The sequence below is a fragment of the Hemitrygon akajei genome, chromosome 2 (assembly GCF_048418815.1).
Source record: "Hemitrygon akajei chromosome 2, sHemAka1.3, whole genome shotgun sequence".
NCBI classification, from domain to species: Eukaryota; Metazoa; Chordata; class Chondrichthyes; order Myliobatiformes; family Dasyatidae; genus Hemitrygon; species Hemitrygon akajei.
In genome coordinates, this window is record NC_133125.1 from 41,397,336 (window position 1) to 41,416,823 (window position 19,488).

Consider the following 19,488-nt stretch of genomic DNA (forward strand, 5'->3'; position numbering starts at 1 on the left):
TTTGTAAATGTAGTAGTCCACTATTTCCTTTAACAAACTGTTCTCTTTTAACTTTAAACATTGCTCACATGTACAATTCATTTAAACTCTACATGTTTTGAATAGCACAGTTTCAAACAAACACTTATAGGTGTCGGTCCCTATGTGTACAAGGGATCAATCCCCAATAAGTTGCTGAAGTTTGCCCTGAACACTCCTAGTGTTATATAGAAGTTGTATCTGTAACAACTTAATTGGAGTAAATCACCTTTCTTATTGATTTGACCATTTTATCTTAATCTTGTCTGTTTGCTAAAGGTCTATATAAATGATCTCCTCTCAGTTCTGTTTCTATTCCTCTTTCAAGGAAACATCCTGTTTAACATGACAAACATATCTGGATGGCTGAGTTTTGGGTTCATCAACAAGATTCATTCTAGCATTACAATTTCAAAGTTTTTCAAGGGTGAATCCATAAGGCGGAACCCAGGTTATTCTCAGCAGATCTCTTTTGGATAAAGAGATGAACCATAGGGGTTTAGAGAAGAAAACCAACAGTTAAAATTTCAACAAGCACAAATCAACACAGCTTGTCCCCAATTTACAGCAGAGTTCCATTCATCTGAAATATTTGTAACCCCAACAGTTTACAAGTCAGAAGCGCAGCTGTGAACTAAGTTCCCAGGCAGTAGGAGATAGATGCAGCCCCTTAGCAACCAGCAAATACATCTCAACAGCCTCCCAAACACTCGTTCTACATTCAGGCTGCACACATGTTGGGCGCATGTAAGCTGGGAAGGATCTGTATGTGGTCCATCTGTATCTCGGAATGGATTGTTCCTCCAGCATTTCCTGCAGGTCACAGCCAATTTTAAAGGCTATTTGTAAAGCAACAGCATGTTGGAATATGTAGCTTTTTAAAAGATTTTTATGATAACATTAAAACTATCTTTACAGTACAGCTACCTGACTCCTTTAACGTTGATTTATTTTAAGTTAAGTACATACTTCGGTTTGGTTGTGTGTGTCTTCCCCTAAATGACATATCTTGACTTCTGAGGGAATCTTTCGCTTTCAGATCCACTCCTTTTCTTGCTGAACAAGGACTTCAGGCACCAACCTTAATTACTTCCTCTAACTGGCATTTCTCTCCCTGGTGGTTGGAGCAAGCAAATCATAGTGAGCAACAGGACCGCGTGCAATCCATGCGGTAAATCGGAGGATTTACCGCAGTTGTAATTACTCAGTTCAGTAATTGCTGCCACTGTGAGACAAAGCTGATGATTTGTGTGCCTTTCCACTTCACTTTGCTTTTGTTTTAATTCCCACAATACATGTGAGTTACAGCAAGATCTCATCTGTATTTCAACCTGACCTCTAGCTCAAGCACATCAATATCAGAGCCAACTCGGTAACATATCTTTCCCTGTTCGAAGAGGAATGTCAATCAGATACATCAATACTATTTTCTTGTTCTGAGCATAAGAGCTTTAGGATTCTGTATCTTATCAATACTACATGAGCAAGCTCAATACAAAATGCTGATAGAGTAGTTGTACATATCGTTAATTCCATACATGAAAGATTTTACTTTACACACAGAGTAATGTATAATGTTGATTACTCTTAAATAATGAAAACTCAGTAACCAAGCTAGATTTTGTTGTAGTGTTTCGATTGGTGCTATAAAGAACAATTAGCTTTAATTTTCATTCTATGACACAGAAATAATTGATAGTTACAACTTAATCAAAACAAAGAATATTTTAGTTTTGATTAAGCCATTCGCAGATCAGTCACAAGTACTTAAATGTTACAAAAAAGATGCCTTTTTGTTAAAATAAAACAATTGAATTTTCTTTCATTTCATATATAATTCACATCCTTCAACAGAGTGAATATGCAAACAGTTAAAGCTAAAACAGAATGGATTTTAAAAAAATCTTTGATCCATTAATATTTTATCTTTCCTTTGAGTGGCCTTTTGAAGTTCACATAAGTTTTACAAGATCCAGATAATCAGCTAGAACTACAAAAAGCACAAGCACATTTTGGGTAAAGATCCATTCATGTTAAGGAAAACAAATTATCCCAAAATTTTGTCAGTCCCATTCCCAAAATACCAATCCAAAATTGCCAATTTTTATTCTGTGAGAAAGTAGTACCCAGAATTAAAATGATTACATAATGTACAACAACAGCCAGATCTACACAGACCATTGTGGAATTCAGGTCTCCGCTTCTTCCAATAGTTCAGATAAAAATACAAACATGAGCATTAAAATAAAAGGAAAAGGATACAAAAGATGTTTATAACAGAAATGTACAAGATTTATACTGGCTTTCTTTGTTGTTAAACTCTGTAAATAACTTCAAACACAGCAAAGTTTATTTTTTTCTAAGTGTGAGATAAAATTTTAGCATTCATTACATTCAATAATAAAGAAAAGATGGCTGAAATGTTAAACACTTCTCATATCCGCATAAACTTCTTGAAGAAACACAGAATCATTTCTTTGTTCATATCCAGTCCCCAATTTCCAGCTTATAAAACTTTAAGCAGAAGAAAGGAATAACATTTGCAAAATGTATATTTGTACACTAGGGATCTGGACTCCTCAAGGTATATTTCAGTCCTTTAAGTTTGCACCCTTGGGCTCTCTTAATGAGGGGCAATAATTATTCCTGATGGTGTGGGACCTTCTTCCTGATGGCAGCAGCGAGAAGAGAGCATGGCCTGGGTGGTGGGGGTTCCTGATGATGGAAGCTGCTTTCCTGCAACAGCGTTCCATGTAGATGTGCTCAATGGTGACCATGACAGAGTGATCTAGGAATAATGGTGCGTGGTTCCCTGAAGGTGGAATCTCATGTGGATAGGGTGGTGAAGAAAGCTTTTGGTATGTTGGCCTTTATAAATCAGAGTATTGAGTTCAGGAGTTGGGATGTAATGTTAAAATTGTACAAGGCATTGGTAAGGCCGAATTTGGAGTATTGTGTATGGTTCTGGTCACTGAATTATAGGAAAGATGTCAACAAAATAGAGAGAGTACAGAGAAGATTTACTAGAATGTTACCTGGGTTTCAGCACCTAAGTTACAGGGAGAGGCTGAACAAGTTAGGTCTTTATTCTTTGGAGCGTAGATGGTTGAGGGGGGACTTGATAGAGGTATTTAAAATTATGAGGGGGAAAGATAGAGTTGACGTGGATAGGCTTTTTCCATTGAGAGTAGGGGAGATTCAAACAAGAGGACATGATTTGAGAGTTAGGGGGCAAAAGTTTAGGGGTAACACGAGGGGGAACTTCTTTACTCAGAGAGTGGTAGCTGTGTGGAATGAGCTTCCAGTAGAAGTGGTAGAGGCAGGTTTGGTATTGTCATTTAAAGTAAAATTGGATAGGTATATGGACAGGAAAGGAATGGAGGGTTATGGGCTGAGTGTGGGCCAGTGGGACTAGGTGAGAGTAAGCTTCGGCACGGACTAGAAGGGCCGAGATGGCCTGTTTCCATGCTGTAATTGTTATATGGTTATATGAATGACTTGACTGTATCCACTACTTTTGTAGGCAGTTCCATTCAAATGCATTAGGTATTTCCATACCAGACCATGATGCAACTAGTCAATATGCTCTCCCCCGCACATCTATAGAAATGTATCAAATTTTAGACGACGTGTTGAACCTTCACAAACTTCAAAGGAAGCAGAAGTGTTGCTGTGCTTTTTCATAATGACACTTAGATGCTGGACCTAGGACAGGTCCTCTGAAATGATAATGGAGGAATTTAAACGTGCTGACCCTCTCCACCTCTGATTCTCCAATGAGAACTGGATTTGGCTTCCTTCTCCTGAAGCTGATAATCAGCTCCTTGGTCTTGCTGACACCAAGTGAGAGGTTGTTGCTGCGGCACCACTCGGTCAGCTTGTCAATCTCCCTCCTATATGCTGATTCGACACCATCTTTGATGAACCTTTGATTCTGCCAATGACAGAGGTGCCATCTGCAAACTTAAATATGGCATTGGTGCTGTGCTTAGCCACACAGTCATGGGTATAAGACAAGTAGAGCACAGACTTAGGACACAGCCTTGTGATGCACATGTGCTGATGGAGTTTGTACAGGGGCTATTGTTGCCAATCTAAACTGACTGGGATTTGCAAGTGAGAAAATTGAGGATCCAGTTGCACAAGGAGGTATTGAGGCTTAGATCTTGAAGTTTGTTGATTAGTTTTGAGGGTTTTCATCTTCCCTGTCCAGATGTTCCAGGGTTGAGTGACGAGCCAATGAAATTTCATCTGTTTTCTACCTGTTGTGACAATAGATAAACTGGAGTGGATCCAAGTGGCTTGTCAGGCAGAAGTTGATATGTTTCATTACCAACCTCACAGATTACTACATCACAGTGGATGTAAGTGTTACTGGACAAGTCATTAAGGCAAGCTACTATGTTCTTCTTCAGAACCGGTATAATTAAAGTCTGCTTAAAGCAGCTGGGTACTTCAGATTGTCAAAGTGAGAGGTTAAAAATATTGGGGAACACTCCAGCCAGTTGATCAGTTAAGTGAATTATATTATAACACAAAACTGCAAAGTGGCCAGAAGATTGTTTGAATTTTGTGAATGCACAATCTAAATTATAAAGTCAAGGAGACTGATTAAAGAATTAAGACAATCCAAGGTTCACTCTTAGGGATTGGGAGGGGGCTTAAGAGGACCTTCAAAATGTAATATTAGGAATCAATACTGGTACGTCAAAGTACTTTCCTGGAATATAACATATGATACTGATAATACTGTAACAGGATCAATGAATTTGTTACAGCCCAACAAAAATTGGAGCATATTGGAAACCTAGTTTAGAAGACATCATAGTTTTATATATTATTAACAATAGAAACCTCAAGAATGAAAAGTGCAGCTGAAAAATCCAAATACCCGGAGAGCAATTATATTTGGAATACAAGATATTCACTTGTTTTCCCTTCATTCTCTGCACCATATTTTCAGACCTTTGGAATTACATATGAAGCTTGGACTACCAAATTAGTGCTGATACATTTAAAGTATGCAAGTCAATAAAATCTATACAGAAATAATGAACTGCATTAGAAGAGAAATACAGTATATTGAAGTGCCCCCATTGACTCTGCTCTGTCCTTATGGGAAGGTTGACATGCACAAATGGTCACAAGTCATTCAAAATACATGCCCCATGCACTGGATGCAGTAACATGAAGCATATTGAAATGAATCTGTTATTCAATTGCTTTCTGAAGACAAATGATTCATTTTCCTATCCTCCAATAGTGACAACCTTCCAAAAAACTTAACTTTTCTAATTCTCCATCCGAGTTTGAAAAATATGTATAAATAGAACTAAGTATTAAAGCCATTGAAATATTTACAATAAAACATAAATACATTTTATGATATTTAAATTAGTCAGATGCTAATGGATACTATATAATGATGGCAACTATTTACTTTTAACAGTAACATTCTCTGAATGCAATTCATGAATATACCTTGATACTTAAATAGAACATTAAACAAGTTATGTCCATTGTCCACTTAACAAATTTTTTATTTAAATTATGGCATATTTTATGCTTTCAAATAAATCCACCCCATAGAATGTATTGGAGGTACCAATTTTGCTATGAATTGTAAAACAATAACTTTGATCATTAATAATTTAATTCATCCCATCATATCTCGCTACCTTCTGAATATTGCAGCACTATGTAGGTTTTAAATCTTTCATGGTATTTGTTAGGAATGCATCTATTTGGCAAAATGATGTATTCGCACATTTAAAAGGATGAGCAATGGAAGCCAAATACCTTCAGTAAGTTGCTAAATGCAACTTATCAGATAAAGATCACAATGGTTTACAATTGTGAAATTAAGAATGACATATACAGTCATGTTTGCTGAGATTAACCAGGTGACTGTACAGTATTACATACACATGTTGTTATAACACATAGTGTATGCACAAACTGAATGATATTGCATAAATACAATGATCCTGCTCACTATTAGTGCACAGCAGTATTAATAAGGATGCAGCAGAAATGCTGCCTATTCACTTGGTTGGTCATTCCAATTATGCTTCATTAAATTTCCACATACAGCACAGTCCATCAGAATTTATTATTCACTTCACTAATATTAAGTTCAATTTCCAAAGTTCCCCTTTTACATATGTGCATAAAAATATCCCATGACATGATTCTGAAAAGCGAGGGAGCTCTCCCAGAACTTAGCTAGTATTTGTCCCTTGAATAGCAGCACAGGACAGAAGCTCCAGAATTTCCAATCAAAATAACAATGAAGATCAAGGTGCTTGCAATTATTAGTAACCAAATCTTGGGCAAGGAGTCACTGGAGGATTCAACTGCTACAGTCCTTTGATACTGACTACATACTGATTATCACTGAAACATGGCTTATATAATTTTCTTTTAATTAAGTATCTTTAATTGATGACACAAAGGTTAGGGGTGTTGTGGTAGAGTGGAAGACTGTCAGAGGTTACAACGGGACATTGATAGGATGCAAATCTGGGCTGAGAAGTGGCAGATGGAGTTCAACCCCGAGAAGTGTGAAGTGGTTCATTTTGGTAGGTCAAATATGATGGCTGAATATAGTATTAATGGTATGACTCTTGGCAGTGTGGAGGATCAGAGGGATCTTGGGGTCCGAGTCCATAGGACACTCAAAGCTGCTGCACAGGTTGATTCTGTGGTTAAGAAGGCATACAGTGTATTGGCCTTCGTCGATCGTGGAATTGAATTTAGGAGCTGAGAGGTAATGTTGCAGCTATATAGGATCCTGGTCAGACCCCACTTGGAGTACAGTGCTCAGTTCTGGTTGCCTCACTACAGGAAGGATGTAGAAACCATAGAAAGGGTGCAGAGGAGATTTACAAGGATGTTGCCTGAACTGGGGAGCATGCCTTATCAAAACAGATTGAGTGAACTCGGCCTTCTCTCCTTGGAGCGACAGAGGATGACAGGTGACCTGATAGAGCTGTAGAAGATGATGAGAGGCATTGATCGTGTGGATAGTCAGAGGCTTTTTCCCAGGGCTGAAATGACTGCCACAGGAGGGCACAGGTTTAAGGTGCTGGGGAGTAGGTACAGCGGTGATGTCAGGGGTAAGTTTTTTACACAGAGAGTGGTGAGTGTGTTGAATGGACTGCCGGCAAAGGTGGTGGAGGCGGATATGATAGGGTCTTTTAAGAGACTTTTGGATAGGTACATGGAGCTTAGAAAAATAGAGGTCTATAGGTAAGCCTCGTAATTTCTAAGGTAGGGACATGTTCGGTACGACTTTGTAGGCCGAAGGACCTGTATTGTGCTGTAGGTTTTCTATGTTTCTATGTATGTATCTAAATAAAGACTATGCTACAAACATGGGATATATGTTTCAAACTCACCAGAGTCATATTTAGTTCATGACAGCAGATGTACCATTATAACGGGGTGGATTTTCCACATAGAAGCAAACTGACCAAGTTCAAGCCCACCAAACCTCACTTATCTGGAGTGGACTTTCAAGCATAAACTTCCTCAAGGCTTTTGTCTGACCCCAGGAGCCCAGCATGGAATAGACAAGTCCCACACCTGTCTCAATCGCCAATTAGGTCAGGCCCCTAGGTTTACTGATTAGAAAGAGTTTGAATGCTTGCAAATGCTTTCTTCAATTTTTTTCTGGAGGGGGATGTGGCCATCACTGGAATGGCCAGTATTTAAATCCAATTCCTAGATGTCTTAGGAAGGAAGTAGTGAACCAGCATCATGAGCTACTGCAATCCTTCTGGGAAATATACTCCGAAAGTGCTGTTGCACAGGGAGTTGCAAGATGTAGAACAAGTAGTGTACTCAGGACACTGTGCAGTTTGGAGATGCAACCTCTAAGTGGAAGTTATGGCATTCACAAACTATAGTCATAAAATACTTTCATCCTTAAAAATAAATGTGCTTAAATTTGCTTTAATTGAGTGTTTTTAAAGATGCAAATATGGAAGACATTTACCCTTCATCCTGGCACCGAGTTGCAGTCTCCATTGAGATTGTGGCTCAGTCCTAGTTTTTTTTAAGTTCATGGGATGGTTTTTGGGACAGAGATGGGAGTTAAGGATCAGGTTAGAGTTTAGTCAGGGATGTTGGAGAGTTAAGAGGTCAGATTAGGGGTTAGGGACAGGGATGTGGAGAAATTAGGGGTCAGGCCACCGTTCTGTGCTCCAAGTCCAGCAATGTGGATGGGTGATGAAGGACGTCCATAGATGTTGACTAACCCAGGTTGGTGGGACCCGGGATTGAACGCCTGTGCAAGCAGGAAGCATGAGGAAGCGCATGGGCCAGGCCGTCGGTGATCCTGGAGGCTGAGGTCCTGTCACCGCCGAGTCCAGGGTCAATACTGAAGATCGAAGCCCAAAGGTTAATTGGAAGTCTGGAAGTCAAATCCAAATGGCCCAAGACTAGATGCTGGAGGCCTGCATTGAAGTTGGAAGACTGTCCATGTGTGTGGGTGGGAGGGAGGAAAGGGGCTTGTTTTTGCTGTTGTTTTGTGGCTTCTTGCAATTTGCTCTGCTGAACATTGTGGGTATGCTATGATGCTATGTTGTGCCAGAATGTGTGCCGACATGTGTGCTACCCTCACATGTTTTGGTTGTTAACATAAATGACTCATTTCACTGTGTTTCCACATGCATGTGATAAGCAAATCTGAACCTAAAACCCTCAATGGCATTCTTCTCCTTTCAAATGAATAGACTTGCCACTTTGTGTTAGGCCCAACCTGGTACAGGAACGGTAGGAAGGATTTCTAGTGCTACAGCTAAGAAACAACTGATGACCCAAGTACAAGAGTTGTTAATTTCAGCCTTTGATGGCAGGTTCTTGTGGAAAGCACAGCAGAATATATGGCTATTTATGTGAATACATAGTCTTTGTTGCTGGATACCTGTAACCCTCAGCACTACTTTATTCAATGGTAGAGTCTTGTGCTACTGGTTTACAAGTGTTTTGGAGATTTTGGAATCTAAATTCAAAACATGAGAAAATAGGGGCAATCTGAATCACCCATTGTTGTTTATGGAACCAGGTATACATTTCTTAAAACTGAACAACTTGTATGTTTCAAACATAATTTATTCCTTTTCAAATACATGGGGACACTTTAAAATCATAAAAGGTGCCATGAAAGTAGCATTGTGAAATAAATAGAGAAAACTATTGTCAGAGATTGCTGACACTTGACTAGCCTGTGCACAAAAATCCAAAACCATTTACAGAAATTTTACACAAATAGATTTTGACCCTCTGAAGTGTGGACCAATCTCAAAGCACTTAGGAGTTGACATGTGCAGATATGCAGCTACAGATTAGGAACCCTAAATCTGCACTGGAATGTAACCATTGTTGTACATTGAACATAGCAGAGTACAGACCTGTTAAATATCTTTATTGTATCAGCCACTACCACCACTTCAGGCAGTGCATCCTAGGCACTTGACACTTTCTATGTTAAAAAACCTACCTCTGACCTATCTCCCCTAATTTTCCCCCCACTCACCTTAAAAGGATGCCCTCTGGTGTTGCCCATTGCCACTCTGGGGCAAGTCCACTCTAACTGTGCTTCTCATAATCTCATCTCTATCAAGTTGCCTTTCATTCTCCATTATTCCACAGAGAAAAGCCATAGCTTGCTCAACCTTTCCTCATAAAATATATTCTCTAATCCTGGTAAGTGTCTTCTGCACCCTCTTTAAAACTTCCACATCCTTCTTGTAGTGAGGTGACTGGAAATGAACACAATATTCCAAGTGTGGTCTGAAAGTTTTAAAGAGCTGCAACATTACCTCACAGTTCATGTACTCAGTGCCCTGATTAATGAGAGCCACACACCATCTGAAAAACAACCTTCAAATGCTCCCCATTATCCATTGTCTGTAGCTCCAAGCATATTCTCACTTTTATAAATTAACTATTGTAAATATTTCAAGTCATCACTAAGACAGTCACAATAACATTATAATTGCTTCATTTTTATATATACTTATTATAATTTAGTTATTATGTATTGCAAGTACTGCTGCTGCAAAACAACAAATTTCATGACATATGCCAGTGATATTAAACCTGATTCTGATCTGCACGCTACACTTCAGATTTTATTGTATGCCTCATTGATGACACCAATAATTTATCCAAGGACCTGAGTTTCTTCAACCAAACTTAAATATATATGCTGTATGAACTAGCATTTATTTGATTATAGCTATTAGGTTTAAAAAGTTCACTTTGTAGTCATGAACTTCAATTCAATCATGCAGCTAATGAGCTACCAGTATAGGAAACCAATTGCTCGGTTAGGTCCAATGGCTAGTGCCTGAGGTCAATGCCCTGCACTGTAGTATGCAGTGGGCTCCCTGCTGATGATAGTGTATATTCAAATGCTGCCATTTGTGCACAGAGAGGAAAATGTACTGACATGCACATGCACTACACAATACAAAACCTTTAATTCATAGTCTGAAAATCAAAATTACATTGTTTCATTATCAATGAGAAGCCACTTACCATGGACTGTACATAGAGGCTACACATCAACATTGTGGATAATATAGGTTATGTACTAATTAAATACAATAAAAGCCAGCTATTAATTTTTGTGATTCAGAGCAAAGTGCAACTTATTTTTTCAACAAGTTAGATACAGTTCAAATCGATGTAACAGTAACAGTATTATTGAAATATTTAAACCTTGTAGCTGAAGCAGCATACTTCATTTCAAGCAATTCTGGAATCATGTGTCTGTTACAACAATTAAAATAAAAAGAGAAATAAATACATACATACATCATAGGAAGTTGCAGCAAACAACCTATAACCAACTTCTCCACAATATTTTCAAATTATTACTGGTACATATCTTAAAAAACAAGTTGTGCGTACAAACACAATGAAGGGAAGCAAATAAAATTGTGTACGAAACCAGTGGGAACAATAATTTAGCCATGCAGCTGCCTTTTCCGGAAGTAAAAGCAGCAGAGCAGCATCTCCTGACTTACTGTTTAGAAATGCACCTGAAGTCAATGTTAAATAACACACAGTTCCATTTTCCAATGTTATCAGCAGTATATTTATTTTTTAATTTAGCCAATATGACTGAGTAGCTATCTCTTACTCAAGGCAGATATTTTAACCCTGATTTGTTTTCTTTGATTGACTATAAGATATTTTTCCAGCCTCTTTGGTGATTTATAACTTAAAGAAAGGTGTCTCTCTTTGGGATGTCAGAATCGGAAAGTTGCTCCTCCTGTGTACTCGCGTCGAAGTACTGTGGGTCGAAGTCTGCTGTCTCATTCAGATCAACGTCCTGCTCGTCACTGCTCTCAGCACTGTAATCAACCTCTTCAAGGCAACGTGGTTCGTCCTCATCAAGGACTTGTGTAGTAGGACTGGATAGGGGGAAAAAACATTTAAAGCACAAATCAAAAAGTGTGGCTGAAACCATCAACCTCCAATAAAATGCATTTGCAGGATTTGGTTATTTGTGGTCTGTGCTAAAACACAAAAATGATTATTTTTCTAATAAGAAAATTCAGGTCACCAACTTTAACAAACACAACAGATGTTAACAGATGGTGCCATTTCATATCAAAACTGAATAGATTTGACTTGCACCATAAAAAGCCAAAGGGACAACTTCAACAACAGCCCAAATATTCTTGCCTCTTTTTACTGCAAAGACACTGCTTAAACAAGAAGAACTGGCTGAACAAAAGCACTCAGAAATGTTCCATAATAATCAATATTTTATCATTTGATTGCCACAGAAAACATTCTACTTGGTCTCTAAGGTTCCAATGTATCAATGAACCAAAGAATTCTATTTTAGTTATAAATTATAATGCAACAATTAACACAGACTGTTTTGGATTTGTCAAAAGATACTTTTAAAAAAATAAAGAGAGACACTTGTTGATAAACAGAAAATTGAAACCAATGCTTCTGATGATATAATCATCAGAAGTGAGTAGCCATCTGGAAAGCAGGACATTATATAATGATCCAAAATAGTGACTTCAATCTTTTTAAAAGCAGAAACTCAAGCCTTTGTCATAGAATGTGACCTGCAGAACAATAAAACTTACTTCACTCCCCAAAGAGTAAAAGAGCACACACGTGTACATAATTTAGATTTTTTTGAAGAAAATCATCAATATTTGCACAACATTTCATAAGCATTTAAAAAGGGAATTGTGCTGTAGCTATCCTTGCAGACATGAAGAACCATGTGATAGTCTGAATGCCCCAGCTGTGTGTGGGCTTCAGGGTTAGGATTACAAAGTGCTTTCTTTGTAATTCCACTTAGGGGCTGAGCCCAGGACAGGTAATCCCGAGGAATTTAAAGTTGCTGACCCTCTCCGCCTCTGATCCTCCAATGAGGACTGGCTCATGGACCTAGGACAGGTTCTCTGAAATAATAGCACTGAGGAATTTAAATTTGCTGACTCTCTCTATCTCCAATCATCCAATGAGGACTGGCTCATGGACCTCTTGATTTCCTCCTCCTGAAGTCAACAATCAGCTCTTTGACTTTTAGTAAGAGTTTGCTGTTATAGCACCACTCAGCCAGATTTTCAATCTCCCTTCTATATGCTGACTCATTATCACCTTTGATTCGGCCTACGACAGTGGTGTCATCAGTAAATTTGAATATTGCATTGGAGCTGTGCTTAGCGAGTAGAGCAGGGAGCCAAGCACACAGCCTTGTGGTGCGACTGTGCTGATGGAGCTGTTGTTGCCAATCCCAACTGACTTGGGTCTACAAGTGAGGATCCAAATGCACAAGAAGGTATTGAGGCCAAGGTCTAGTTTTGAGGTGAACATACGAGCTGTTTGCAGATAATGCACTAGGCCATCCAGATCTGTTTGCTTCTCAGAGCTCTACAGTTTCTCACCATTTAGATAATATACCTTGTTTCTCATCTAATGAAGAGCATTTGTTTCCATTTTCCTACATTATTTCCTATTTTGCATCCCCTTATCCTAGCTACATCTCTTGGAATTTCTTTATCTTCTCTTTATAATTTGCTCTCTCACCACCTTTGCACTATCAGTAAATTTAGCAACATACCTTAGTACCTTGATCCAAGTCATTGATATAAATTGTTAAATGATTAAACCGCAACACTGATCACTGCAGCAAGCCACTCGTCACAGTTTGCTGACCCAAAAATGGCTCAATTATGCCTACTCTCCATTTCTAATTAGTCAGCAAGGATTCAACGTACTCTATCACAAACAGCTGGAAGACTACAGATGCTGGAAATCCAAAGGAGCACATACAAAATGCTGGAGGAACTCAGCAGGTTAGGCAGTATCTACGGAAAAGAGTAAACAATCGACGTTTTGTGTCGAGACCCTTCTGAGAAGGGTGAAGGTGCTGGAATAAAAAGGTGGGGGGGGGGTGCAGGAAAGGGGTTGGTTGGAAGGTGATAGATTAAGCCAGGTGGGTGGGAAAGCTCAAGGACTGGAGAAGAAAGAATCCAATAGGAGAGAAGAGTACACTATAGGAGAAAAGAAAGGAGGAGGGGACCTGGGAGAAGCAATAGACAGGTGCAAGGAAGTAAAAGGTCAGAGTGTGTTCTAACTTGTTACTTATTGTAATTAACACATTCCCTACATCATAGCTATTATTTTCTGTAAAAAAACCTTTGATGCACTCTTCATTAAATTCCTTCTGGAAAGTAAAGCTTAGTACAATCACCAGTTCCCCAGGACTCTAGTTAGGGCTGCGGGGGTATGAGCAGAGCACATAAAATGATGTCATCATGTGACCCCTACATTGGGGAAGAGTTGTCAAGCTATCCCTTGCAACACAGCCAACATCAATAAACCTCCTTTCATAGAGAGCTTTAGGAGGAAGGCATCTAATGCTGCAGGAGAGATGCAAGGCTTTTGATACTTCAGAATACAGGTCAAATCTTGAATATTTGTCTCGTATCTACAGCTGTAGGAAAACAACACTTTGATTATATAAATGTAAATTACTACAAGTTATACATACTCAACCTTTTAATGAAATAGCCTAATTAACTAAAATTAAGGCATGATTAGCTTTCCATACAGTCAGATTTGTGTGGCACCAAATTGAGCCCTAGAATTCGCCAAGTTCACGCCGAGCTTTTTGCCCATCTGCCCCCAGTTACATTCTGTACAGTCAAACATGTACAAGTGAAACTTTGCTTAAAATTGCTTCTGATTTTCTCATCCTTTATTAGGCAGGGTGACGCTCTGCACATCTATAAACTTTCACACCCAACCTTGGCAGTAGCATTAAGAATATTCATAACAAAGATGAGAGCATCAAATGTTAGGTCTCAATATCTCGTACTAACAAAACTCAATTTTCTTTTATGTATCTCCAAGACACAAAGGTAATGCAGAAGCATGTAATGGCTCAGAGGCATTCTAATTGGTCCTTCCAGCAAAGTGATAAAACACTTTTGAAGAGCCTAAACTGATTATCAGCCATTAGTGAAAATGCAGAGGTTTGAGAAACAAGATTCCTGTTAAGACACCCTAAGCTACTTGGGACAGAAGCAAAAAAAAATACCCCGAGTTTCACTGCTCCCTCCTGGGAACTGCTAAAGATATTGGTTGGCTGCACTAAGTGCTTTTTAATATTTCATTAGGCAAGTATAGTGGTTCAAAATTCGGCCTAAGTTGGCATTAAGGTCTACAACTTCTCAGTTTTACATTGTAATCAAATGAAACAAGATTCACATTAATTTTTGAGAGCAGATCACATGCCAAGAAGAGCAATTTTATTTTAAAACATAATTAGACAGACCTACTTCAATTTCTATTTATTTATTTATTTTATTTCCTACATCCAAGGGAGTAAAAATCTTTAATGTTGCATCTCCATCGCAACGTACAAGCAATAAAGTGGAAGGATATTGCCCAAACACTAAAATTATACACACAATCAGATCAATATACAGTTAGACGTATCACAATCAAAAGGTATAAAGCTCTCTTTGAATAACATCTTTTTATACTTTTTTTGTTTTACCTGTTAATTGTGAAAAATTATGAAGGATTATTTCAGGTTGGCTACACAGAAGTGGTTGAAGTCCTGAACTTTGACCTCTCTACAGGAGCACAGGTGCAAGGCCTCGTCTGATAAATGCATAATGTTGGAGTCAGATTTCAGCGCAATTCAATGTAGATTGAAGATTAATGAAAAAAACTGCACTAAGAATTTAACAGATGAAACTGATGAGATGTGAAGTCTGTCAAGAAAAGGCTTCCTGCAGTGATTGTAATCTTTCTAGACTCACCAGCTCTGCAAATTTTATGAAGGAACTTAAATTTAATTTAAATATATTGACTGCACATTTTAACTCAATAATATTTAACAAGATGCAGGAAAATTTGGTCATACAAAACATCAATTTTTTTGTCTTTAACAACCTTTGCATAAAAATATTTGAAGACGTAGATTTATTTCTCCTCTTGTTACAGCAAGGCACAACTTAAATAACAACCCTGTTACATTTCTTTTTCAGAGCTGCATAGAATCTTCATTTGGACACAAAATTATCACTTTTACTCAAAATAAGTTAGATTATCAAAACTTTTCTTACTGCATGTACACTTTAAAAACCTACCAGAAGTTTAAAGGAATACTAGAGTAAATATACCGATGAAACTAAAAACATATGCAACATATCAAACCCTCGCGCTGGGGCTATACGGCATTGAGGCGCGTGCCCTGGGTGGTGGATGGGGGATCCCTCGTGTGAGGGATGCAGCGGATAATATGGAAGAAGGTGCCGTGAACCAACATAGCCTAGGAGAAGGAACTCCGATTCCAAACCCGGGTAGATAGGACTCGTTAGCCTTGGATGGCAGCCTATCTAGGAGAGGGTAAACTCTGATTTCAAACCCGGGCAGGTGGAGCTCGTTAGCATGGAAATGCCATCGCCTAGGGGAAGGTGACCCCGACAGAAAACCCCTGGTCCTCCAGGCTGGGGGTTGTGCAATGGGCTAACAACCCGTTCACGTAAAACAAGCAATTGTTACAGAAACGGTCAACAGATTATCAACCACTAACCCAGATCTCGGGAAAAGCAGGGCCCCATTCAGGAGGCTGATGATGCACTGCAACCAAACCCGTCAGGAAGCTGCAGGGCTGACAACCCTCCTTCACCCGAGGAAAACCATAATGGAGGCTCCAAAGCTGCTCTCACAGAAGAAATCTATCCTAATCGGAACATGGAATGTGAGATTTCTTTGGGAGACAGGTAGGTGCGCACAGGCAGTGAAGGAAATGAATCGATACCACCTCACACTCCTGGGCATGTGCGAAGCAAGGTGGAATACTTTTGGTGAGACCAAACTGCAGACGGGAAAAACTCTGCTCTATTCTGGTAAAGAAAAAGAGGAAGACCCGCATGAGGCTGGTGTGGCCCTGATGTTGTCCAAAGAAGCAGCCAGAAGTTTGATAGAATGGGAACCAGTGTCCGACCGTATCATCACAGCCAGGTTCGAGTCCAGATTCCAGAAGGTATCCATTATCCTGTGCTACGCCCCAACTAACAACGCAGAGGAAGAAGGAAAAGATCTCTTCTACACCCAGCTTCAAGCAGTAGTTGGAAAGGTACCTAAGCAAGATATTTTGATCGTCATGGGAGATCTGAATGCCAAAGTAGGCAGCGATAACACTGGCAGGGAGAGAGAGATGGGCCAGAATGGTTTGGGGAATATGAATGAAAATGGAGAACTCCTTACTCCTTCTGTGCCTTCAACGAACTGACCATTGGAGGTACCCTCTTTCCCCACCAACGCTGTCACAAGATAACCTGGGTCTCGCCTGACCATCAAACAGAGAACCAGATTGATCACGTCATAGTCCGCCAGTGCTGGAGAAGTTCATTGCAAGACGTGAGAGCCAAAAGAGGAGCAGATATTGGATCTGACCACCATTTGGTTGTTGCAAAGCTGAAGATGAAGCTGTCAACCAAGAAGAAGCAACAGAACACGCGAATAAAGTTTGATGTTAGAAAACTACAGACGGAAGAGAACAACAAAGATTTCCAGAGCAAACACGAGGAAATCTGCAGATGCTGGAAATTCAAACAACAACACACACAAAATGCTGGTGGAACACAGCAGGCCAGGCAGCATCTATAGGGAGAAGCGCTGTTGACGTTTCCGGCTGAGACCCTTAGGAAACCAAAAGGACTAACCAAAAGGAAAGATAGTAAGAAGATTTCCACATTGTCTTGCAAAACCACTTTGGGGCTCTTCAAATAGAGGAACAAGATGAGAGAACAGTGGAACACGCCTGGATTACCTTCAAGCAGGCCACTATAGGAGCCTGCGAAGAAGTACTGGGAAGACCACCAGTCAACAGTAAACCTTGGATCAGGGACGAGACATGGCAGAAGGTGGAGGAGAGGAAAAAGCTCAAACAGGAGTTGAATCAGACCAGAACCCGGCAACAGAAACAAATTGCCGCCAACAGGTACAGCGTGATGGCCAAGGCGGTGAAGAAACAGCTCAGAAAGGACAAGAGGTCATACTTCAATGAAATAGCAGAAACAGCGGCCAGTAAAGGGGACCTCAAGGCACTCTACACGACAACTAAACTTTTGAGAGGGAAGAAAAGCAATTTCAACAGACCTGTTAGAGACACGACAGGCCATCTGCTCACTTCGGTTGAAGATCAGCTGGCAAGATGGAAGGAACACTTCCAAGAAGTATTGAATAGACCACCACCACAGAACCCACCTGACCTGGAGCCTGGAGACCCACTCAAATCAATATAGGTGAAATCACCAAGCAAGAAATTCGAAAAGCCCTGAAAAGCCTGAAGAACGGCAAGGCTGCTGGAGAAGACAACATTCCTGCAGAAGCACTGAAAGAGGGTGGAGAGGTTATGGTGGACTATTTGCATATACTGCTGAATTTGATATGGAGAACAGGAGAGATCCCATCAGATTGGAAGAAGGGCCTCCTTGTGAAGCTGCCAAAATCTGGAGATCTTTCACTGTGTGGCAAGTGGAGGGGGATCACCTTGTTGCCCATTCCTAGCAAAGTTCTCACCAGGGTAATCCTGAAGCGGATGAAAGACGCCATTGACCAGAGACTTAGAAATGAGCAGGCAGGGTTCAGGAAAGAGAGATCATGCATTGACCAGATAGCTACACTTAGAGTCATTGTGGAGCAGACAATAGAATGGCAAACTCCACTATATGTGTGTTTTATTGATTTTGAGAAGGCATTTGACAGCTTGGACAGAAAGTCAATGTGGAGCATCTTACGACACTATAGTGTACTGGAAGAGATAGTGAATATCATCAAGCAGCTTTATGATGGCTTCTCATGCAGGGTCATCCATGATGGGAGCCTGTCCGAAGAGTTCCTGGTCACTACTGGAGTCAGACAGGGATGCCTGCTGTCGCCTCTACTTTTTCTTGTGGTACTCGACTGGGCTACAAGAACAGCCTATGCTGGCTCAGAGAGAGGCATCCAGTGGACGTTAACAGGGAAACTGGAAGACCTGGCATTTGCAGATGATCTTGCTCTTCTCTCACACCGGCTTCAAGATATGCAGAAGAAAGTAGATTCCTTGGGAGAGACCTCACAGCGAGTAGGCCTTAAGATCAGTCAGGAGAAGACCAAAGTTCTACACATTAATAACAAACAAGAGGAGCCATTACGGATTGAAGGACAAATAGTTGAAGATGTAGACAAATTCACCTACCTCGGAAGCAAAATCAGTAAATCAGGAAGTACAGGTGAGGACATCAGAGCAAGGATCGGAAAAGCCCAACATGCCTTCACAACCCTGCGACCTGTTTGGAGATCTACGGCCATCTCTGTCAAAACTAAGCTCCGTATATTCAGCTCCAATGTGAAAGCCATCCTGCTATATGGATCCGAAACATGGAGAATCACTAACACCAGCTGCAACAAGATCCAGACCTTTCTCAACAAATGCCTCCGGCAGATCCTCCACCTCAAGTGGAGTGTCAAATCTAGACCTATGGAAGAGAGCAAACCAAGAGCCCATTGTATTCCAGATAAGGAGGAGGAAGTGGAGATGGGTCGGCCACACCTTGAGGAAGAGCCAGTCGAATGTCACTCGACAATCACTCGAATGGAATCCACAAGGGAAGAGAAGAAGAGGTCGCCCAAAGCAAACCTGGAGGCGTAGGCTTTTGGATGGACTGAAAGCCACCGGCCAAACTTGGGAGACTGCAAAAACATCTGCTAGAGATCGCAAGAGATGGAGGACTTTTGTTGAGGCCCTATGCTCTATAAGGAGCGAAAAGGATTAAAGAACATATCAAACAAATTATTTGCAAAAAAAACTTCATATTTGTATCCAAACTAGTTTGATTGCATATTGCTCAACAGCATTACTGCCAAGAATCTGACTGTTTTTTTAATCTGCAGCATCCAACAGACATCTCCATT

General features: G+C 40.0%; 1 protein-coding gene across 9 annotated transcripts in view; it reads right to left on the reverse strand.

Annotated features, from left to right (window-relative positions):
• Window positions 1-9,114: 9,114 nt before the first annotated feature.
• Window positions 9,115-19,488, reverse strand: part of agtpbp1 (ATP/GTP binding carboxypeptidase 1) — a 254,072-nt gene continuing 243,698 nt past the window's right edge. For all 9 annotated transcript variants that reach the window (XM_073071166.1, XM_073071108.1, XM_073071156.1 and 6 more), the window contains one exon: window positions 9,115-11,447. In XM_073071166.1, the coding sequence (XP_072927267.1) occupies window positions 11,255-11,447 (193 nt within the window). In that variant the 3' untranslated portion in view covers window positions 9,115-11,254. The remainder of the gene's footprint in view (window positions 11,448-19,488) is intronic.